The sequence below is a fragment of the Neomonachus schauinslandi genome, chromosome 13 (assembly GCF_002201575.2).
Source record: "Neomonachus schauinslandi chromosome 13, ASM220157v2, whole genome shotgun sequence".
Classification (NCBI taxonomy): Eukaryota; Metazoa; Chordata; class Mammalia; order Carnivora; family Phocidae; genus Neomonachus; species Neomonachus schauinslandi.
In genome coordinates this window covers 86,908,336-86,931,243 of record NC_058415.1, presented here as the reverse complement: position 1 = coordinate 86,931,243, position 22,908 = coordinate 86,908,336, and the positions used below count along the sequence as shown (strand labels likewise).

The following is a 22,908-nucleotide window of genomic DNA, read 5'->3' as shown; positions in this document are numbered from 1 at the left end:
AAAAAAACGTAGATTGTTGCTGTTTTACGAAAAGGAGTTCTCCTTTGCCCACGGTCCTTGGAGCGGTTTTACCTGCTCAGCAACAAACAAGTCCTAAGCATCTTTCCGGAAGAGTAAACGGATGAGCACATCCTCTGATGGCTCATTGTACAACTGTTCTGTCCTGCTTCTAATAAATCCCCAAGTGTTGGGCACACGGGGCATCTGGAATGTTTCATTAGGATAAGTCGTGCTAGAATATGCTCCAGGAGGAAGGGCTCCCGTCTGTCCCGTCACCGTAGCCTCCCGGCCCCCGGTGCAGGGCTTGGAGCAGAAAAGGCTCCGACAATGTTGGCCGAGGGAGTGAGCCAACACCAGCCACAGGGAGCAGCCTGGCAGCTCAGCCAGACCTGGGCCTTCCCGGCCCCACGAGGCCTTGGGGGCCTCAGCTGCTGTCGCCTTCAGGTTCTCCCGGGCTTTCCTCTCTCCCTTTTCTCTTGGCCACTCTAACCACTCTCTCACTTCTCCCCAGCCCACCACACCTCTGCCTCGGCCCCGGTGTCCTCCACACTGCTCCGAGGCCCCCACACACCTCAGCCTCAGTGCTGGCTGTCTGGCCTCCCTGCCGGGCTCTCCCGGGAGACATGGCCCGCTTCTGCACCCCCACCAGGCCTCCACGGGGGAGGCCCTGACTCATCACAGCCATTCAGAGCTGCCCCAAGTCCTGCAGAGTGCGGCACCCTCCTAGGGGGTGGCAGGAGAGAGGACAGACAGCCAAGGAGCAGCAACGGTGGGTGCTGAGTGTAGGGGGTGGGCCTCAGCCCCAACCAAGGAACCCCAAATAAAGAGAAGCTGTGTCTGCAAACAGTCCCTTAACCACACCCCACCTCCCAATTTGGTGGCCGCGCCTCCGATATCCCCCACTAACCATCCTGGGGCCGCCGCTGCCATACATGTCGCCCCCATAGCCAGGGTATGCTGAGTGCTCAGAGCAGAGGATAGGCAGGGGACCATAGGAGGACTCTCAGAGGAAAGGAGGCCTCAGCTGAGCTCCGAAGGATGACCAGGGGTTCCCTGCGGGCAGAGTGCCAGACCCAACGGTTGGGTGGGCCAGGGAGTCTGAGGAACGCAATGGAGGCCAGTGCAGCTGGGACCCAGAGCACAGGGAAAGAGGGGAGCCGGAGCCCCAGCGGAGCCCAGGAATGAGAATTCCTGGAGGCTCCTGCAGCCCAGGCTCCCCTACTCCACCAGGACTTGGGTCTCAGCAGCCCTGCTGCCTCGCCATCAGCCAGGTCCAAACGTCCACCCAACGGAGCTCCTCAAACTCAGCAGCCACCACTGAGCCCAGCCACCCCCACCCCAGGCACAGAGGGGCTGTCCCCAGGGTCACTGAGAACTCATCCCCTTCCCTCGGCACCAAACCCTACCTGAATCTCCCCCTGCCCAGCCCAGGGCTCTCTCTCTGCCCTGCACGGAGCCTTCAACATGTCTCACCTGGGCCAAGTCCCAGCCCTGTTGCTGGCACCCAGCTTCTGACCCAGCACCCAGACAGCTGTCAGAGTGTCCTAAAACCCAGTCTGGGTGTCTCTCTCTCTCTCTCTCTCTCTCTCTCACACACACACACACACAGAGGCACCAATTAAACCCCTCTCCTGGTCCCTGATACGACGTTTACTGGGGCGTGCTGGGTGCCAGTTTGGCTGGTACTGGGATACAGCACCAAGTGGGCCCCTGTCGTCCTGTGGCCCATCGAATAGCGGGGCAGACAGACATGAATGAAGCACACTTGTTTTGCAGATAATTCAGCACAGTTGCATTGTGTCGAGAGGATGTGTAGTGTTATGGGAGTCTCGGCTCCGAGCCCTCTGCAGACCAGCCAGCCCCCCAACAGCTTTTCCAGCTCTGCCTCCACACCTTTGCTCACAACAGGCCCCCACCAGAATGCCCCCCGTCTCTGCCCATCATCCCAGGTCCCACTCAAATGCCACCTCCCCAGAGCCTTCCCTGAGCTCCCCCCAGAGTCGATCACCCTGTGGCCCCCATAGCTGGTCCAAGATCCCTCTGTTTCCCCCATTAGTTTGGAAGGTTCTTTTCTTTTCTTTTTTTTTTTTTGGATTTTTTTAAGTCATCTCTACACGCAACGTGGGGCTCAAACTCACGACCCCAAGATCAAGAGTTGTGTGCTCCACGGACTGAACCAGCCGGGCACCTCAGGTTGGAAGTCGCTTCAAGGCAGAATTCTCCCTTTTCATCTCCACACACCTGCAAATGCTGTGTACGTACGGAACATGGGCTCACTGCTTGTCGGCCTCAAGAACATGTCGCCCGACTTGGGTGCAAGTCTTGGCCACACCCGGCCCTCCCTTTGTTCGCCTTCCAACCCCAGTCCTGCCGGGGGTTCTGCTAGGAAAGGCCTCTTTGCGCCCACCCCCACGCACCCCTGTGAGCACGGCCTCGGCCCCCCCGAGCCAGGAACACGGGTGCAGAGCTCCACTTGTTCTCTGCAGCCTGTCTGGCCCCGGATGGTGGGCAGCCGCCGCTCCCCCCGCCAGCGCTGGGAGCCAGCCCCACACTCAGCTTGCCTCAGAGCCCAGGGAGCCCCAGCCGGTGGACAGCACGGCAGCCATCCTCCGCCGAGCGCCCACCCCATCACCCAGAGCGCAAGCCGGCTTGCCAGCCTGCACAGAGGCCCTTGTGTCCGACTGTCCCCCGCACACCCCCAGCTCCTGCCCGCCCCACCCCACAGGCAGCTGGGGGCAAAAGGAAATCCAGAACAAGGCAGGGGGCACCAGTCGGTGCGAGGGTGCGCCCTCCCTCCGCGAAGAAGGGACAAGCAGGCTGGCGCCTTTTCAAGGCCTCGCTGCCGTCAGCCTCCCCTCCTCAGCACACAGTGGACAGAGCCTGCACTCCGGCCTGATCATCACCCCCGGGAGCCTTCCCTGACCTCAAGCCCCCCGCGCACTCTGCCCATCTCTGCTCCCTTTACAGCAGAGCTCTGGAAGAGGGGAGTGAGGGGTGGTGCTAGAGTGTGCCTGGCAACCAGACCGTCGGGCTCCGTGTTCCTCCTCCCAGACTGGGGGGCTTGGACCGGGGACCTCACCTCTGTGCTTCTGTGAGCCCCTCGTGGGGCCTCATGAGCACGCAGGAAGCATGTGCACCTCCACGTCTGATTCCCATTCCCTCCCTAGCCCTCTGCCACCCTGCCACCCATCCCACCGAAGCAGCCCTGAGCAAGGCACAGAGACCCAGGGCTGGTTCCGTCCTCTTAGCCACGTGCCCAGGGCTCTGACCTTAGGGTCTCCCGCTCCACACCCTCCCCCGCTGGTCTGCCCAGAACCAGCCAGCCCTCCTCTGGCCTTCATCCCCACTCCTGCCTTGGTGACCCTGGGGACCCGTCACTTGCTGACCACTCCCTAGGCTAGCAGCCCAGCCCCGCCCCTGGCTCGAGATCAGCAGACCCAGGTGCCTACTCCACTCCTCCTCTTAAAAGCTAACAGGCACCCCCCGAGGCCCCCAATAGCAAATCCCCCCTCCCACGTCTGCCCCACCTCAGGAAATGGCAAGAGTTGGGGCTGCTCTGGGCTTCTCTTTTCCCTCTCACACCTTCCTTCCTGTTGGTGATATCTCTAAACACAGCCGAAACGGGACCACCTCTCACTACCTCCACACTGAACCCTAATCCAGGCCACCATCCTCGCGCCTCCCAGACAGTGTCCACCTCCCCTCTTGCCCCACATACCCCAGGCCCTTCCCACTGGCCAAACCCTCCACCAGCTCCCCAGAGGATCCTCGGAGACTAAATCCCAAAACTGTCAGTGAGGATCTGTGAGGACCCTGCCCTCCCAACCTCCCTGTGGCGCTGGGCTCCCAGCTGCTCCCCCTGCCCCGTAGCCTGCAGCTCTCTCCATGACTCACGGCCCTCCAAGGAGTCTTTCCCAACTGTGTCGCTCAAGCAAACCCCACCTGCCGCACTCTCAATTAATTGCTGGTATCTCCTTCATAATACCCACCACCACCTAACATTCTGGTATTTTGGGGCTGAATACACAGCCACTAACCATCTGTGAAATGACTGGGTCCTCACAATCCATGGCCGGAGTAGCATTATGCCCACTTTCCTGATTAGGAAGCCAGGCTGAGGTGAAGTCAACTCTGAGGGTCTCCCAGCTGGTAAGCAGTGCAGCAGGCCTTAGGTTGGCTCGGGTGGGCCTGACTCGAGGCAGGGCTCTCGGCCACCAGGCTCTCCTCAGCAAGGCCTCCGAGGCTGGGAGAAGGGCCGAGGGCTCATCCTCTGAGGAGACTCATCTGCAGACACAAGCCCACAAACAGGCGTGTCCAAGGAGGTGACCAAGAAGCCTCGGGTACGGCAGCCCCCCAACTCTGAACTCCAGCACGAAAGGGAGAGAAGAGGTGGGGAAGGACAGTATAGAAGGTGCACCCCTAAAAGCCGCAGGTGCATGGCTAGCAGCAAAGTCCAGTCCCAAGGCTCCCCCTTTCAAGTCCGGAGTCCAGAGGGGCTGCCTATATCTAGAAGAGCCGTGGGGACCACAGGCATTTGCTCTGTGCCAGGCCCTGGGCTGAGGAATCTCACATCCTTCACTCATTCCATTTTGCAGATGAGGAAGCCGAGGCTCAGGGAGATTCAGTAACTTACCCAAGACCTTCCAGCTGGGGGTGGGGACAGCCAGGACCCGCCAGAGCCTGCTTGGACGACCGCTGCATGTTCACTGGCTGCCTGGGAAAGGCTCAGCCCAGACGCCCGCTGAGCCGGCCCCAGCCCCAGACACCATGGCCCGAGGGAAGGGGACCTGATGGGGAGACAAACAGGCATGTGGAGAAGGAGTAAACACGTGGCATGAAAAGACACACTTCACACGGGTGACAGGTGCAAAACAGAGGCTTTAATCCAAACAGCAATGAAGGCGCATGGGGCTGGGGGGGGGGGGGACAAGGTGGGCAAGGGCAAGAGGAGCCAGGAAGGCGGTGGTCTGGACCCTGGGAGGGAGGCCAGCATGAGGCCTCTCCTAGGAAAACGATTTCTGTGACTCTAGTGGTTCCTGTCCCGGCCTCTGCCCAGGCCATCGGCCCAGATGTGAGGGTCAAGCCCCTGAATTGTGCTTCTTGGGAGCTCCCCCTTCCCAAAGGAGATGTGGACCCAGATAGAGAGTGGGGGTAGTGGAGAAGGGCAGGCCTGGGCTTGGGCCAGGGAGAGCCTGCAAGAGGCTGGCCCAAGAGCAGCCCTAGAAGAAACCTCAGAACCTGGCATGCCAACAACCCCTCACCCAGCCCCGCCCCTGCCTATCTGCAGAGCCAAAGCCTGGGCTTGGCGGGGCCGTGGCTGCCTCATCCTGGAGAGCCAGTGGGTGAGTTCAGGGAGAGGGGAGGATGGGGGGGGTGCTGCTGAGTGCTCCAGTGGCCCCTGGCCCACTGCCCGGAAGGGCAGGGAAATAGGGCCACAGGGCCCTGGAGAAGCAAGCAGCAGGGAGGAGGGAGCAGAACCTAAGATTCCGGAGGAACCCAGGTTCCCCACAACCACAGCGGGCCCCAGCCCCTCCCTGTGTCTCTGCCACCCCCTCCCAGCCTGAGAAACTTTAGAAAGGCAGGCCTCACCCAATAAGCCAGTGAGCAGGCCCTGCACCCAGTGCCTACCCAAAGGGCAGCTTCCAGAGGCCACCCTTGTAGAGGGCAACAGGAGTGGCTATGGCCAGAAAACCCAGCAGAGCCAAAGGTCAAAGAACAGGAAGCCAGATTGAGGCGCTGGACACAGGTGCCAGCAGGCCCAGAGGGCAGCCATGAAAAGAAGCTGGGAGGGTCACGGGCGAGAACACCCAACGCTTCTTGGTCCCCAACTCCCCCCGAGGCTGGCCACCAGCTTCATCCTCCAGTCTTCAGAACCCCAGACACCCACCCAAACATGGCTTAGGAAACTGACCCACCCCACGGGGAGCAACTGCTCCAACCCCTAAAAAGGCAACAGGACCTAGGAAAGGAAAGCAATGGAAACCGCAAACCCCTCCCCTCCCAGTGGTGCAGACCAGCCCAGGTCTCGTGCTGGATGGGACAGGAGAGAAAGGAGGAGAGGAAGGCCAAGCGTGGGGCTGGGGCCCGAGCACACCCTCCCGCCATGGAGAAACGGGCCCCCCTGTGGTCACTTCTCCCTTCACTTTGGGTCCTTCAGCCTTAGGCCCTGGGCCTCCCTCAACCCCACGCTCACCACCCACCCCAGCAGACAGCCTCTCAGCAAACAGAAAGAACAGAGGGAGGGGTCAGGGAGTGACCGGAGCTGGGGCAGGGGAGGGCAGGCACAGAACTGCGGCCTGGGTGGCCCTGGCTGCTCAGCCCCTAGCACGAGGTGACTGGATGGATGGGCAGCAGGCTCCCGAACTTGAAGTGCTGGATCACAGGAAACTTCTCCAAGCACTGTGAAGGGGAGAGGGGAGAACAGAGGTGAGGATGGCGCTGCACCCCTGTCAGGGGCCCACTCGGCCTCTCAGGCCTCCAAGCAACCCCTGGACAACTCTGGAGCCTCGGACAGGCACGGATCCCAGAAAGTGTCCACCCAGGGCCCAGGAAGGGGGCCATCTCAGGGGGAGCTTCCGGGGCCTCCAGGGAAAGGAAAGGCTTCCTACCTGTTTCTGACCACCTCCTCCCATCTAAAGACCTCCCCACCCCCCCCCCACTCCATGACAACCAGACCCACCAAATAATGAGTGAGGAAGAGGGAGAAAGGAAGGGAAAGAAAAGGCAGCCCAACCTCACGGGAGGGTGGGGGGGTGGGGAGGTGGGGGAGGGCAGGGAGTTGGGGACCAGAAATGAAAAGAACCCTCCAAACCACAGGGGAGCCCCCAAGCCCAGGCCCCAGTCCTGGAGAAGAAGTATGAGGACATTTGGATACAAGCTTGGGCAGGGTCCAAGACCCATTTTTCTGCAATTTTCAGTTCTCTGGACTGAAAAGGGCATGCTGGCGAGCACTTCACGGTGAGACAGTAAGAACCAGTTAATGTCCCTAGACCCCCAAGGCAATTCCCAGCAGCCCTGTGCATGGGGCAGACGACAAGAACACTGAACAGGGGTATGGCCCTACTCCCTGAACCCAGCCCAGCTGGGACCTCAGCCCAAAGCTCTGGTGGAGATGGGGAGATTGGCAGGGCCTACCACAGAAGCTGGCCTGGCCCACAGGCCGCTGGGCCCCAGGCCACATACCTTGACCCTCTGACCCAGGCACTGCTTAGCACCATACAGGACCAGGAAAAGGAAGGGGGCCCCAGCTCCCAGCCTCCCCACCCCAGTCCTGCTGTGCCTAACACAGGCCCTGGTCACTGGCTAGCTCTCTCAGGAAGCAGCTCCGGGCAAGGGAAGCTCCGCCTTCTCTCATACCTTTGACCACAAAAAACCACCAGGATGGCTGGGTAGGAACATGACTTACAGCTTCAGATAGGGCGAGTCCTGCTCTGTGACTGTGGTCTCAACCTCCTCCTAAACTTCGGGGCACACCTTTGTGCCCCGACTGGCCCAGGTCCCCTCACCTCAACAACCAGGCGCAGAAACGAGGAGGTCTTGACCAGCTGTAGGTCAAGTGGGGGACAGTCAAGACCTGAAGGGGGCCCAGGAGGTGAGCAGGAAAAGGAAAATCTTTCTGTGTGATGGAAGGATGGAGAGCTAAGCTCCGAGAGGGAGCAGAGCTCCAGGCCACAGCCAAGCTGCTGGGCCTACAGCAGAGAAAGTGGGGAGCAGGCAGGGGCGGGGTCCCTCAGGGGGAGGAGGCGCAGAAGCAGCTCCAGCAGAGGCAAAGGCAGCTGCTGTTGTGCTTATGTCATCAAGGAAGTGGTGGGAGTTTGTAAAAGGGGCCCCCCCAGGGCCCTGGAATTCCAGAAAGGGTCAAAGGGTCAACCTGCTTCTAGCTCTCATTCAAGGGAAGCTGCAAAGGCCAGAGGCTTAGCAGGAGGGGGCAGGGGCGGTTCTCCGCACTCTGCCTTCAGGGACCCAGAACAAGTTTCCCCAGGGCCACAGGACAGGAGAGGGGCTGGGCTAAAGGCAAGAGGCTACTTGGGGCAAAGGAAGGCCGAGGCTTCAGGACAACAAGGGGAGGGAGCCTCTGGTCAGGCCTTCTCCCAGCTAGCTGTGCCCAGGGGTGGACTGGGCAGAGCAGCATCTTTAGCTCCGCCCACCCCGCACAGACCCTTCAGCGGGAGGCCCGGATCTGCAGGCCCTTCCAGGTGCTGGTGTTTCAAGGGGGAGAAGGGGTTCTCCAGGCCCTGACAAGGCCCTTGGGAAGGGAGCACCAGCAATGACAGCCCTCGGGAAAGACAGGCCCCACCACCCACAAGGGCACCAAACACGCTTGCTTCCTCACTTCAGAAAGGTGGGTCCCAAATCCCAAGGCCACCTGATGCCAGGCCTGGTCAGGCCTCTGTGGCAGCTCAGGGGACCAACTCCCCTCCCAGAGCCAACTCTGACTAGTGGCCCTGGCCTTGTTAACCCTGTTCTGGACTTCAAGACTGGTGGGCCTCGCGGGTCTTCCCCATGGACTGAGAACTGACCTGAAAACACAAGTCCTTTTCCTTGGACCTCCGGGAAGGGAGCAGGCGATCCCACGGGCTCTCGGGGACCATAAGACCAAGGGGTACCTGCTAGCAACATCACCGAGATGCGGTGTTCCTAAACCCCCAGTCAGGGGGCTCCAGCGCTATCCTACAAAGAAGTCTGGCTGCCACCCAGCACCTGGCAAGGCTGCCGGCTCGTGCTGCACCTGCGAGCATCCAGAGCTGGAGTTTCCCCCGTTTGGAGGAAGGGCACTTTGTGATCCCCTGGTGTTCCCTCGGTCTGGGCCTGAGCTGCGGTGGCTGTCCTCCCGCACCCGCAGAAATCCCACAACGGTTACGACTGTTCTATTCTGTTCCTGCGGCTGCACCACCATTTGGAATCTTAGCTTGCTCCTCCCTCATCCTGTCAGGCTGGAGCTCCTCCTCTGCAAGGGGCAGGTAGGGAAAGGGGGCAGGGGCTCCTGCTCTGCCCGAAGGGCCACTCCCCCACCCCCCAAGATAAGTTTAGAGTCATGCAGGAAGGACAGCACTTCAGACCCCAAGCAGGAAAGGCACCAGAGTCCTGCCTGTGGCGTCCGGGAGCGGGGGTGGGAGGCTGGAGGGGCCGGGCACTCCTCACACACTGCACACAGCCCCCCAGCAGTGGGGATGGGTTCCCCACCGGCACCCACTGTGGGACTGGCGGGGGGCGGGTGTCAGGAACAGGACACCCCGAGGGCAGTGATCCAGGTGCTCTCCAGGCAGGGGACAGCCGGACTGGAGGGCCCAGTGGGCTAGCCCGGAAGGAGTCTGCGCAGCCCCAGCAAACGCTCCTCTCAGATTAGAGAGGTATGTGGGTTGGAACCTAAACACAGGATGTGAAGTCCAGAGGAAGGGGACCAGAGGGGGAGGGGGCGGAAGGGAGAGACAGGGCCAGGCCCGGTCAGCTCCAGCACCATTAACCCCTTCAGGGCCATGCAGAGGAACAGGGACAACTGGAAGCATCTGTGCTACCAAACCACATCCAAGCCTCCAATACCCTCTCCTCCCTGCACCCCCTGCCTCCATTGACAGGATCTGAGTAAGCTTTGAGGGTCATGAAGCAGACCCAGAGAACCAACCTCCCTCCCTCCGTGGGAGAGGTTTGGCCAAGGGTCAAGAGATGGGCACCCATGGGACAACATCGAAGCCCACCAGCCTGAGGGCAGAAAGAGGGGACTTTGGGGACTCGTTACTCTTGGTGAGGGACTTCACATCTAGGCCCTTCCGTGGCCAAGGTGACGCAGCTCTCGCATTGGTGTGCACGGATGTGAAAGGAGCTAGCGGAAGAGACAGGATGGAAAGAAAATGTCTCCTCCCTACTTGTAAGAAAAAAAAGCCACCTCCTTGGTGGGGAAAAGGTGCCAAAGAGGAAAGAGGGCAGAGGACACCCTCACGAGCTGGGCAGCTAACTTCCAGCAGGGGGAGCTCAGGGAAACCACGTCCTTGCCCTGCCTCTCCCATCTGAGAGCAGGAAGACCACCTGAAGTGGTTGCCAGAAATATCTGCTCCCAGAGACCTCCCACCTGCCCAGGGATCAGACCACCAAAGTCTGAGAAGCACCAATTTGGATGGTGCCTGCAAAGCACGTCCACCACTTCTGTGTCCCCATGGGAGACATAGCTGTGAGGGGCCTCTGGCCATCTGACAGAGGCCTGAGCTGCAGGGCCTTGACTCATCAGTCACAGGGCAGAGCCGGGCCTCCGCCTAGTGATTCCTTGACTGCCTATCCCACAGACAGAGACTCCGAGGCCTGCAGTGTCAGAGGGGCTGGCCCAAGATTCGGAGCCAAGCAGCAGAGGGGGGTGGGGTCAGCAGTCCCAGGACCAGCCCTTCTCACCTCGGCCTTGTACATACGGATCAGACCCTGGTTCACTTTGGACCAGGAGGGCACAGCGCTGATGTTCCACAGCTGGTTGGAGTGCTCTGCAAAGGGGCCTGTCTTCATCTGGAAAAGACAATCCACAGCTGGAGAGGCAGGCTACCTGGGAGCTCATCCCCCGGATCCCCATAGCAAGGTCACGCATATGCGCGTACACACAAGTGCGCACGCGCACACACGCACAAGCACATACAAACATGCACACACGCTAAAGCACATATGTGCATGCGTATGTACGCACAGACAGACACGCACACGCATGCATGTATGCTTGAGGACTTGGCTGCATCATCTGGGGGGGAGGGTACACACACACACACACATACACATGCACGCACACGCATAAGTACCAGAGACGGTCTCTCTTGGTCTGCAAGACCCACTGGGAAAATATAACCTCCAGAGCCACCCTCTTTCTTCCACAGCCAAAAAAAGGGGGCCCGATTCCCACCACCACCACATTCAGCAGCCTCAGAAAAAGAAAATCTCAATCCAAGCCCTGGCTGGGACTCCCAGCAATTCCCACCCCTCAGCCACCGTGCGCTGCACCAGCACAAGGACCTGCTCCCACTCAGATAAACAGCAGCAGCAGGCTCCCCAGCCCTCCCCGGCCCCACACACAGGGTGGGCTCTACCGCCAGGGACTCGGGCTGAACCTGCCACAGGCAGAGCCAGAGCCAGAAGAGTGGGTTTGGGGGAAGGGCAAGGTGGGGAAGACTAAACCCAGGAATCCAACTGCCCTCTGCGTGGCAGGCAAAAGGGAGGGAGGAAAAGAGGGGGCAGATATGAACTGTGAGCCAGGGGCACCTGCAGCAGATTCGGGAGTAAGGTCTGTTTAGAAAGCCTGACCCACTAGGCCAGGACGTAAGGAAGGGATGGCATTCACAGCAGCAAGGGACAGGCCAGAGCAAGGAAAGCTCCATTCCTGTCCCTCCTCTTGCCGAGTTTGACACTCCGGGAAGGAAAGAGACCCTGCAGCAAGCCCAGTGAAGTTCCCATGACATGAGAAACCACGGCACTGAGACAGGGAGGCTTGTGCGCCTGCGTGCACCCCTCCGCACAAGGCCAGCACATCTGTGGCTAGCAGGCACTTCAACCACCCTCAACACTGCCCCCCAAGCTTATAAACAGTACTGATGCTGGCTGGGAGAATGGGGTTCAGCACCCTGGGCCCCAGGCTTCAAAAGAAAGAGTCTGAAAGGCAAAGAGGCTAAGCTGGCAAAGAAGCAGAGACTTGGACCCCGAGTGGGTAGAAGGTTCCAGAAGAGGCTGTGAGAGGAGGCGGGGAGAGGGAGAGCTGTTCCAGGGAGAAAGGATGGGCCTAAAGCTCCCTCTCCATATTGGGCATAAGAATAGGGGCCCAGGAACTCATAACACCCCATCGTTTGGCTGTGGACTCCCTGGGTGACCCACTCCCACACGCCTCTCATTTCTCCAATAAGGGCCTTGTACCAAACTGCAAGATTTAAGTCCAAAAAGCTGCCATTTACTACTGTCACCTCCTTCCCCTGGCTAAAGTTCCTCAAAAGCCTGTCTCAACCCCCACGTTCAGTAGCAAGGACAACAGACTCCTTCCTCCAGCAGTGAGGCCACAGCCTGAGGTGGCAGATGGAGACAGGACCCACCCTGGTGGCCGCAGGGCTTTTCCCGGGTTAGTGCCTACACCCACAGTCTTTCCCCAACTCTCTATTTCTAAGGCTCCCTCCTCCAGGATGGCTGCCGGTACCCAAAGCCTATGGGGCCTGGCCTTCAAGGAGCTTTGTTCCATCCATCCTACTCAAGCAGGCTCCACCCCCAACTACTGGCCCTCCCTCTCGCCCCACCCCTTCCCCAAAGCTCTCTGCCCCTTGGGGACCAGCGCCAGGCTCCAGTCCTCTCCTGCACACTTCCAGGCCCAGAGAAGTTCAGGGATCACTGGAGATGTGTAATCAGTTTCACTCCGGACAAGGCCCGATGAACAAACCACCCCAGAGGCACCCTGCTGGCTTGGTCCCACAGCATAGCTCCAGAAGCCTGCTCAGCAAGGGCCCCGAGGCCAGAGTCAGGAGATGATGCTGGGAAACCAGAGGCTCTGCCTCGTGGGCCAGCCTCACCCACTAGGGGCACGGGAGGGGACCCCAAAAGGCCTCTCTGGCCTGCCGGCAGAGCCCCAGTGGCCCTGCCCCTCCCCACGGAAAGGCCAGAGATGCTCTTTCTCTAGAGGAGCCCCCCCCCCCCCCGACTCCACCCCGCCCCCAGGCCTTCAGTGTCCCCAGGTCTCCCTAAGTCCTTCAGAAGGAGACTTTGCAACTCTGGGAAAGGAAAACAGACGAGGGGGAAAAAAGGAATCGGGAGCGAGAAGACAAAAAAAAAAAAAAAAAAAAATTAGCTCATTCTAGCCACAAAGGGAGAAGAGAAAGAGCGAGAACGAGCAAGCAAGCTGCAGTCCCGCAGTGACCCCAGGGGAATCGTGTGAGTCAGAGCAGCCATATTGAGCAGGAAATTACTCACAGACGCTGCGTTCCTGCCTCTCCACTCCCAGGAGAATCGGCCTTTTGTAAATGGTTCCTCTGTCAGTAACTGAGGGGGGATGGGGGGAGGCTCTGCACAGCGCCTTCCTGTCAGCTCCTTCCCTTCCAGCTGAAATCTGATCCCTCCCTTCCCAAAACTCCAAATTTAGAAGCCAGATTGAAACTGAAATTCTTTTCCTGCCTGCCCTGGGCTCTTAAAGGCGCCAGGGCTGCATTTCCTGAGACAGCAGAAGCCCTGCAAGGTGGGGTCCCTCATCGGGGATGCCCAGGGCTACCAGGGCAGGTCCTGGGAGACAGGGAGGAGATACCCGGTTCCATTTCCAACTTCTTGTTGTTTTGTTTTTTCTCCTAGTTGCACCAGCCATCCTGAACCCCAGGTCTCCAGAGGCAACACCGCCCCCTACCAGCCCGAAGCCCACGGAACTCTGCACAGGCCTCCAGATCCCCTGTGTCCCAGTGGCAGGCCTTCAGCCTCCCTTGGTCAGGGTGAGCCAGGTCAGGTCACTCATTACGAACTACGGGCGGTGAAACACTGGTGCGGAGTGGAAGGGGGCTGGGGTGGGCGTAGCCAGCACCCGCAGTGCCAGTCAGGTCTCAGCTTGGCCAGGTGGATGAAAGGGAGCCCTCAGCCCTGCTGGCATTCAGTGTTTACACCATGCCCAAGCACCTAGACCCAAAGTGAAAACCAGGCCTTGCAGATAGGGTGCAGAACAAGCAAAAACTCTAGGGTCTGCCTTTCCCCCAATTAAGTTACTAAAACCTTCTCAAAATTCAATGTGCCCTTAGCGCCACCTAGTGGCCACTGCAGGATTTCCTCCAGCAGAGGAACTGGGTCCCAAACTTTAAAAAGCTTTTGGGTTTTTAGACCAGCATAACCAACCAAACAAATAAAAATACAAAATTTTAACCTGGATTCAATTCCCATCTTCCCCGAGGCCCAGCCCTGGCCTTCTTCCTTGTTAGTCACTGACAGGGACCCAGGGGCTTGGCCAGCCACCAGAGGGGGCCAGAACAGCCGAGCCTTTTAACCCCCACGTGAGCAAAGCAATGGCTCAGCCTAGAATGTGTACCCCTTCTCCCCACCCTGCTCCTCCCGCTCCTCCCAGGGTCTCCCAGGGCTCCCCAGACCCTCGCATTCCATTCTGGAAAGAGCAGCACATGACTGGCTCTTGAGGCAGTGAGCCAGGCTGCCCCAAGTCCTTCTGACCTTGGGCCTGCTACACTGCTGAAGGCAGCAAATCCGAGACTGAAGCAGTGGCCGCCCAGCCGTCAGTCCCGGCTCCATTTGCTGACTTGGAAAAACGTGTCATTCCCCTCTGGCCTCTGGAGTTTGGCAGAGGTCTGAGCCGAATGCTGACCATGAGGAGCCTGGGGCAATGGCTGCTCAACCAGGCTTCTCTGTTCAGGGGCCTCAGAACCGGGGCCAAGAGAGCAGCCCCGGTGGGGAGGGGACCACGGCCGAGGCAGGAGCATCACTGGGCCCAGACGTGAATGTGGGCATTGGAAAGAGAATGGTGGCAAGACCCTCTCCAGATGGCAGAACAGGGTACCCTTTGAAAGTTTGCGGGAAGGGGGAGAGGTATGCAGCAGGGAGGATGAAAGGTCCTGAGAGAGAGGCCCTTGAGCAGTGAGTCCCCCCAATTCCGTGCAAAGTCACCTGGCAAGTGTATTTAATACAGGTTCCTGGCTCTTGTCCCCCAGGATTCTTGATTCAGAAAGCTGGCGTTGGGCACAGGAACATGGATTTTAACAAGCTCCCTGGGTGACCTTGAGGAAGTGGGAGACCCGGCCTCAGTGGGCAACAGCACCCAGTTAATAAACATCCCCTGCCAGGTGGGCTGGGGGCCCAGGCCTGCTTGGTTCACCTCCAGCACTTCAGCTGGCCCATGTCCTCAGGCACTGACAGAGATGTGTCCCCTCAGCAGAAATCTATCCCTGCTGTCCACGTTAGTCTCTCCGCCTCCTGCAATGGTTGCATCCCACACAGCCACATGCATGTGCTAGACAGGCCTCATGGGCCCCACGCACCCCCTCAGACCTGCTGCATCGGTCACCAAGTGCACTAGTGACGGAGTCTCAGTCCCTCAGCTCGAGGCCCACGGAGTCAAGAGTCACCCCAGACCACTGATTTGGGGGAGGAGATCCTGGACAGTCAGAAGGTGGCTTAACCTTTCATAGGCCTGGTGGGCCTTCCTTGTCAATAACCCACCTTCGAGGGCCAGCCCTCAAGACAGCCCTTGCTGTCTTCAGGCAAGAGTGCTGGCTCTTCTGTCCCACTCCAAAGCCACCAGCCCCAGTTCATCTCGGCCTGGAGGCCACCATGGGCTTCTCCCTCACCTCAGTGATAAACAGGATACATTCCAGGAACATGTAGTCCTTGTGGTTCTCATTCACAGCCTTCTCATCGACAAAGTGCCTGGGCTCCAAATACGGGTGGTCTGGGAACAGCAAAGAGCCCCAGGGTTCAGAACCAGACATTCACACCCACCGAGCACCTCAGCCCAGGGCAATCTACACCCACCCTGGGGCCATAGTCCCACCCACATGCCCTCAACACTTGACCTTGCGGGAGCAATAAATGACCAGTGTGTGTATGTGCGCACGCACAGTTGCGCATGTATGTGTTCTAGTGGAACGAGCGGTGGCTTTGCCTTTTTCTAGCCGTGTGACCTTGAACCAGTGACTTCAGCCCTCTGAGGCTCGGTTTCCTCATCTGTACAGCGGGGCTATGAAGAGCACCTCCCTTATACTGCCTGATGGTTGGGACCACAGGAAAACCCCAGGCACAGCACCTGCACAGGTTAAGCATTCCTCAATGGTGGCTAGTCTCATGCAGGCAAAGACCCTTCCCAGAGTCACTGAGAAGGTTCTGGGAGATAATCTACCTAAAACGCTTAGAGCAGTGCCTGGCACAGACCAAATACGCAAATGCTTATGCATATTATTTTGTAGGCAGTTAATCCTACCCTGAAGCACAAGTCACCACCCGACCCTCACCCACCGGAGATCCCAGGGAGCCGCCCCAGCCTGGAAAGCAGTGGTCAAGCGGGGGGGAGCCAGCAGAGAGGGCCCACAGGAAGCGGCTCACTGCCCCGCGCTGGGTGGCTGCTCCCTGATGGGCCCCCTTGCACACAGCTCGATAATAACGGCGGATGATGCCGGTCACCAAGTCAAAAAAGCCCCTCATTTTCAACATAAAACCCCGCAGTTGCTGCCAGGAGCTGGGGCGCATTTCACACCAGTCCATTATGCGCCAGGCGAGCGCCCCTGCTCCAGCCCGTGTCACTTCCTATTATCTCGGCACACTCTGCCTCCGCCTCCCCCGGCCTGCCGGGCTGGCTCGCAGCACAAGGTCGACAGCAAACAGCCTCCGTCAATAGCCGGTCTAATGCCTGCTTTATAAGCTGTCACTGTCTGCCCTGAGCAGCAGAAGTGAGGCGGGAAAGGAGGAGGGCGGACAGAGCACACACCCCGGGGGGGGGGGGGGGGGGGGGGGGGGTGGAGGGGTAGGCGCCCCTTCAGTACCTATCAGCTGCGAGCTGCCCCAGATGAAGGGCAGAAACTGAAAGTCGTCCAGGCCCCACACTCCCTGGCTGCCGGCTGGCTCCATTCTGTATGTCTTCTGGAGTTTACGCATAACCTCCAGGTACCTGCACAGGAGGGAGGGGAAGAAAGAGGCAGCAGAAAGCAGACAGATAGTCTCAACCCTTCTGCCACTGGGAGCTCACGGAGGCCAGAAATAACTACCTAAGAGTGTAACTGGTCTCTATTTTCAATGAAAACCTACATGCGTAAGTTATGCATCAGCTGGTACTCTCAAAATAATGTCGCTTTATTTTTTTCTCCCACGCTCAGCCTTCTTTTGGCCCAGGAAAGGGGGGTTTAGCGCCATCAACTCCTGACAATGTGAGACCCTGGGCAGGAGCCCCAGGCTCTCTAACTCTGGCCTGCCCATCGGAAAGCTGGTGGGGGACAGAGCAGATCATCTCCTGGGGCCTTCCGGCTCCCACCTTCCCTGTTCTCAGGGGCTGCATCAGCATCACCAGAGTGGGGCCCGGAAAGAGAACGGGTGCTGTCAGAAGCCTCTGGTGGCTGCACCACACCTGTACGGTGGCGGGGGGCGGAGGGCAGGTGGTTCAGGGGTGGGGTGGGGTGGGGAGCGGGTCAGAACCCGACTGCAGGGGTTAGGTGGCTGTGTGAATTCAGGGATCAGAAGACAGCTGATTTCTCTGGGCCTCCGTTTCTTCACCTAGAAAATGGAAATGACTGGGGCGCCTGGGTGGCTCAGTCGTTAAGCATCTGCCTTCGGCTCAGGTCATGATCCAGGGTCCTGGGATCGAGCCCCACATCGGGCTCCCTGCTCGGCGGGGAGCCTGCTTCTCCCTCTCCCTCTTCCCCTGCTTGTGTTCCCTCTCTTGCTGTGTCTCTCTCTGTCAAATAAATAAATGAAATCTTAAAAAAAAAAATGGAAATCACGGTCACTGCTGCCTAGAGCTGTTGGGGGAATCTAGGGAGGGAGCTGCGCGTGGAGAGCTCAGGACGAGGCCTGACACGGCAAACACACGGAAGCATTAGCAGTCGGCACGTGACTTTCCTTCACTTGTCCTTACTTGGATCTGAACCTGTCAGAAGGCTTCTGGGACGCCCGGTCCACAGCCAGAGCTCGATCAGGACAGGCCAGAAGAAGCAACAGCCAGTCAGGAGCGCCCACCAGCATCCCGCCCCAGTCTGACAAGGAGAGGAGAACCCTGCTGCTCTTCTTCTCACTCACCGATCGAACACCTTGAAGACGATGGCTATTTGGTCGTCTACCCGGAGCACCCCGATCTTGCAGAGGCAGCAGAGGAAAGCAGCAAAGGCTGCTTCATGTCCTAGGGAAGAAGAAAACAGCCGAGGTCGACGGTCTTCCAGAAAAAGGAGTGGGACTGTTCTTGGTCTCACCAGAGTCCAAATCACTGAGAACTGCCCCTCTACGGAGGGAGGTCAACATGGAGATAATGGGGCCTCCGCCCCTTCCAGAAAGACCCAGGCCCTTTTGAGAACTACCACTACTATAATTCTAAAAGGCCTAGAAGGCCAAGGCTGTGGACTTCTTAAACAGACATTTGCATTTTGTTTTGTAGGTTTAACTCACTCGTCAATTCCACGCTATCTATTGAGCACCTACTACAATGGCAGCCACTTTCCATGTCAGGCACTAGGGAGACCACATCCATGCCTTTGCGTGATAGTTTATGATCTACCAGGATGACAAACATTAAACAGACAATCACTTCTATAATTTTAGCTCTGAAGGAGAAGGACAGGGTGATAACTGGAGGATATCACAGAGTGTTCAAGAAGGTTTCCCTAAGGAAGTAATATTTAATCTGAAAGATGAATAAGAGTTGGTAAGGCACTGGATGTGAGGGAAGCAAGAAGAGCAATCTAGCCAGAAGAAACATCATGTGCAAAGGTGCTGAGGTGAGAAAAACTGGGATATGTTTGAAGAACACTAGGAACGCCAGTACGGCTAAAGTAGAAAGGGCAAGGGAGAAAGCGTAACAAGATGAGGCTGGCAATCAGACAGGCCTTACCTGCTACGTAAGAAGCTCAGACTCAGTACCCTAAGAGCAACGGGAGCCACTGAAGGCTTCCAAGCAGGGAACAACACATGGTCACATTACAGGGTCAAAAGGCAGCCCCTTCCATAGGGTCCCTGGCTGGCTCAGTCAGTGGAGCATGTGACGCCTGATCTCGGGGTTGTGAGTTCGAGCCCCACGGTGGGTGCTGAGATTGCTTAAAAATAAAATCTAAAAAAAAAAAAAAAAAAAGGCACTCCCTTCCGTTCCCAGTCATGTCAAATAGAAATGGTCAGCACTACAGACACCACCGATCAGACCCCGGACTAAATACCATGGTTCACAGTATTATAAAAAAATGTATTTGGACGGAGGCAGGAAAGAATACTTCAGCGACTTCCTGCCCATCTCTGTAGAATGAAGGTGTCTCCAGGGCCTGGGACGCTTGTGAGCTGTTCCTCTCACCTGCAGTTTCTGATCTCCACCAGCCACGGTCCCAGCCACCATCACTCAGGGGCTCTGGCACACTTGACAGCAGAAGAAAAACCCACCCCTGGCTGACCTGGCCAGTCTCCCCTTCAGGGTCCCTCCCGGTCAGTCTCAGTCAAAACTCCACCCCGGGAAGTCTCCAAACACTTGATAAACCTGCTCCCCAGCAACAGGGGGAGCAGAAGACAACGCCTCCCCAGGACCCAGGTTCAAGGGGGCCCTTCTCCAGGCCTGCCAACACGGCCTGTGCTTGTCTCGAGGAACCTGAGCCCCAGGCGAGGGGAAGGCCTAAGAGAGCAGCCTTGCACTTGCCGCTTCAGGGCAGGTCAGAAAGGTGAGCCTAGTACAGCAGGGTCCTCCCTTGCCGCCCACACCCCCACCCCACCCCCGCCCCCGCCCCACCCCCGGCCAAGGAGACAACGCTTCCCCTCTGAGGTGCCTGCATGCGCCCTCTCCCGGAGAACTCAGCAGCACACAGACACCGGGCTAGGAAGAGGGCATGCCACAATGCTGCCGGCGGCTACCGAGCTCTTTCACTTCTCAAGGCTCTGGTGCAGGGCCGCCTGGAGATACAGTAAGTGCTCAATAAATTATGCGCTGCCGGCGCTAAGCTCACAGACCCCGTCTTTACAAAGAACAGAAATCGGTGCTGCGGGGAGACACCACGCACGAGGAATCGGCTCCCCCTGGTGGACCAAGGCAGAGCCGCGGCACCCCGGGGCCCGGGCGGACACTGCGCCCCGGCTGGCCCCGAAGGGCTGCTTGCTCAGAGGGCCCGAGGCAGCCGGAGCAAAGAGGAAGCAGCCCAAGAAGAGCCTGCACCGAAGCCGAGTACGCAGCGGGAGCGGCGGGTACCAGTGCCGTAGTCGATGCGCGTCGAGTTCCCCACTGACTCCTTCAGGTAAACGGCCACCTCAGGCACGGCAGCGGCCAGATGGGTGGGGACCACTGTGGCCACCAAGTTTTCCGCTTCCTGATAACACAAGAGACACAAAGTGGTGGCAGCAGATTAGGCAGCATCCTGGTGGCGGGCACCCAGGAGCAGCATCTGGCTGGGGCCCGGCTGGCCACGCCAGGCTGGCCTGGCTCCCTGCTCTGACCGAAAGCTGAGGAGGGAGACACTGACCCTTACGCCACAGAGCCACCACCCCGGGGTGGCTTTTCGTCCGCGGGCCCTTCCTCCAGGGGACAAGGGTCTGGGACGAGATGGGAGGGAACTGCAAAGAAGCCATTCAACTCCCCCATCTGGTAACTCGCCCACGTGCCTACAGACACCGTCTTTCTTCACGGTCCCAGGATAACAAGAATGTGTGCCGTATATCCACCCAAACGTGCAGACGAGAACGTTCACAGCAGCATTATTCATAGTAGCCCAAATGTGGGAACAAGCCTCCACCGAAATGCCCACCGACCACAGACCGTGGTGCAGTGAGGTGCCGGAACACGACACCGCAAGGCAAACGCTCTGCTGCTCCCCACAACATGGGGGACTCTCGGAAACAGAACGCTGAGCAAAAGAAGTCAGACGTTTATAAGAAGTTCAAAAACAGGTAACACTGATCTACAGGACGGAAAGCGGAAGAGTTTGCGGGAGGATATCAACTCGAAAGGGGCACCGTGGCCCTGCCGGAGTGCTGGGAAGTTTTAGAGCTTGATACAGGTGGGAGTGCAAGGGCCAAACATATGCTAAGATCCAGCCAGCCGCACAGCTGTGAGATGTTCACTTTCCTTTAAGTTTTAACTCAATAAAAATCTTTTAAAAAAGACCCTGTGCCCTCAGAGTCCAGAGGCAGCCCCAGGCTGCTCTTAGGCAGGGACAGCATTCTGCTGGGTCCCTGGGGCTCCCCTCTGCTCCAGGCGGAAACACTGGGCCAGAGAAATGAGGACCCAAGCTTCTCTAGGTTCAGTCTATAGACACCTGGCAGGAAAATCTCCTGGAGACCTGGGAAAATCTGGATTCCTGGGCCCCACCCTAGACCTACAGACTGCTTTTCTAAGAACAGGGCCCATGATCCTGCATTTTTATTTTTTGCTTGCTTTGAACAGGTATCACTGCTATAGGATTCAAAAATAAAGACATTAAAAAAATAAAAATACACTGAATTCTACTCCAGAAACCAATATTGCACTGAATATTAACTACCTAAAATTTAAATAAAAATTAATAATTTAAAAAATCAAGAAAAAGAAGCGCAATACTAAATTCTTTGGGATTTGCCAAGAAAATATCGAAAAGTAAAAACGTAAATAAATACACACATTACAAACGGGATGCATTGAGAAGTTTCTGTCCCCTTCCCCACTCTCCCCTGCCCTCAGAGAAGTCACAGCTTTATTAGCCTCTTGTACATCCTTCCAGTGATGTTTCCTTATGCAAACTGAGCAGCACAAACATATCTTTTCATTTTTCCCTCTTTCCTACCAAAAAGTAGCTTGCCATGTGTCAGACCCCAGGTTCCTCTTTAACTGAACAATAAATCCCAGACCACCTTCCCCCAAGCTCCTAGCGGGCTCCTAGTCTTTCTCATAGCTGCATAGCACTCCAGGTTAGATCTACTAGTCTATCTGACCGATCCCGTGCACATGGACACTTGGGACATTTGAATCTGTTGCTAATGCAAACGATGACCTAATTAACAGCCCCATGCAGAGGACTGGGCATCCATAGTGGCGATTCCCAGAAGATGGTGGGGGCAGAGGGTAAATGCATTTGTACTTTTGGTAAATGGAATCGCCATTTTAATAAACTCCCCAGTGATTCTGAGATGCCTGAAAGCTCCTGCACCCCCTGGCCCAGCCCCCAAGCATGTCCTGTGGCAGCCTCACCTCGTCAAGTTTGGCATACCAGGTCCTGTAGGCCTTGTTCCCAAATCGAGAGGGCTGGTCCACCGGAGGGGTCTCATCAATCCACCTGTCCAGCGTGTTGAGAAGGGTGACCAGTTTCTCAATGGCCTGTAGTAAGCAAAATAGAGGGGGCCAAGCACAATGATTAGTGGCCCCCATCTAGAGCCACAGAGGGAAGTCCCAACTGCTGCTGGACAATGACCCGTAGGCATGGCATTAGTGGTAAGTGCTGGGGAGATCACACACTCCTACAGGATCAAGTTTTTAAATCCAACTGTCTGGGGGCACCTGGGTGGCTCAGTGGGCTAAGCGTCTGCCTTCAACTCGGGTCATGATCTCAGGGTCCTAGGATCAAACCCCATGTCGGGCTCCCTGCTCAGCGGGGAGTCCGCTTGTCCCTCTCCCTCTGCCCCTCCCCCCATTCATGCTCCCTCGCTTTCTCACAAATAAGTAAATAAAATCTTTAAAACACGGGCCCCAGGGCACACATTATTTTGTAGCCTGCTCAATTTCCTCATGAGCCTCATTCCACATCAACATGTAAACATAATTTTACAACAGCCTTTAGTAAGTTAAAAGCATCTCATTGTGCCAACATACTATAATGTTTTACCTAATCCCTCCCTGTTAAATGTTTGGGTTATTCCCAATTGTTCCTTCCCACAAACAATCTGGGCAGCCCCCACCTGCAGAACTGCTGGATCAGAGGTCCGAACCTGTGTAATGCTTTGCAAGAAGGGCCACAGCGTCAGGGAGCCCATCTCCCTACACCTTTCCCACAGTAGGCAGGAACCAAGGAGTGGGATTGGTGCCACAGGCCAGGGCAGCATTAGCACACAGCATGTTACTCAATGAGGAAATAGGTGAGGCTGATGATCCAAAACACAGGTCTGGAAGGGCAGCTAGAAAAGGACTCCTGGGTGTGGCTTGTAAAAAAAAAAAAAAAAAAATTGGCCAAAAAAATAAAAAATTAAATAAATAAATAAAAATTAAAAAAATAGGCCAGGGGCGCATGGGTGGCTCAGTCGTTAAGGGTCTGCCTTCGGCTCAGGTCACGATCCCAGAGTCCTGGGATCAAGCCC

General features: G+C 57.5%; 1 protein-coding gene across 6 annotated transcripts in view; it reads right to left on the bottom strand.

The window, feature by feature from the left end:
* Window positions 1-4,860: 4,860 nt before the first annotated feature.
* PTPA (protein phosphatase 2 phosphatase activator) overlaps window positions 4,861-22,908 on the bottom strand; it is a 32,642-nt gene continuing 14,594 nt past the window's right edge. For 5 of the 6 annotated variants that reach the window (XM_021691461.2, XM_021691459.2, XM_044920639.1 and 2 more), the window contains 7 exons: window positions 21,809-21,934; window positions 19,838-19,955; window positions 17,704-17,803; window positions 16,458-16,582; window positions 15,270-15,370; window positions 10,381-10,488; window positions 4,861-6,399 (listed from right to left, as the gene is read on the bottom strand). In XM_021691461.2, coding sequence (XP_021547136.1) covers window positions 6,322-6,399; window positions 10,381-10,488; window positions 15,270-15,370; window positions 16,458-16,582; window positions 17,704-17,803; window positions 19,838-19,955; window positions 21,809-21,934 — 756 coding nt within the window. In that variant the 3' untranslated portion in view covers window positions 4,861-6,321. The remainder of the gene's footprint in view (window positions 6,400-10,380; window positions 10,489-15,269; window positions 15,371-16,457; window positions 16,583-17,703; window positions 17,804-19,837; window positions 19,956-21,808; window positions 21,935-22,908) is intronic. The other variant, XM_044920640.1, reaches the window with a different exon arrangement.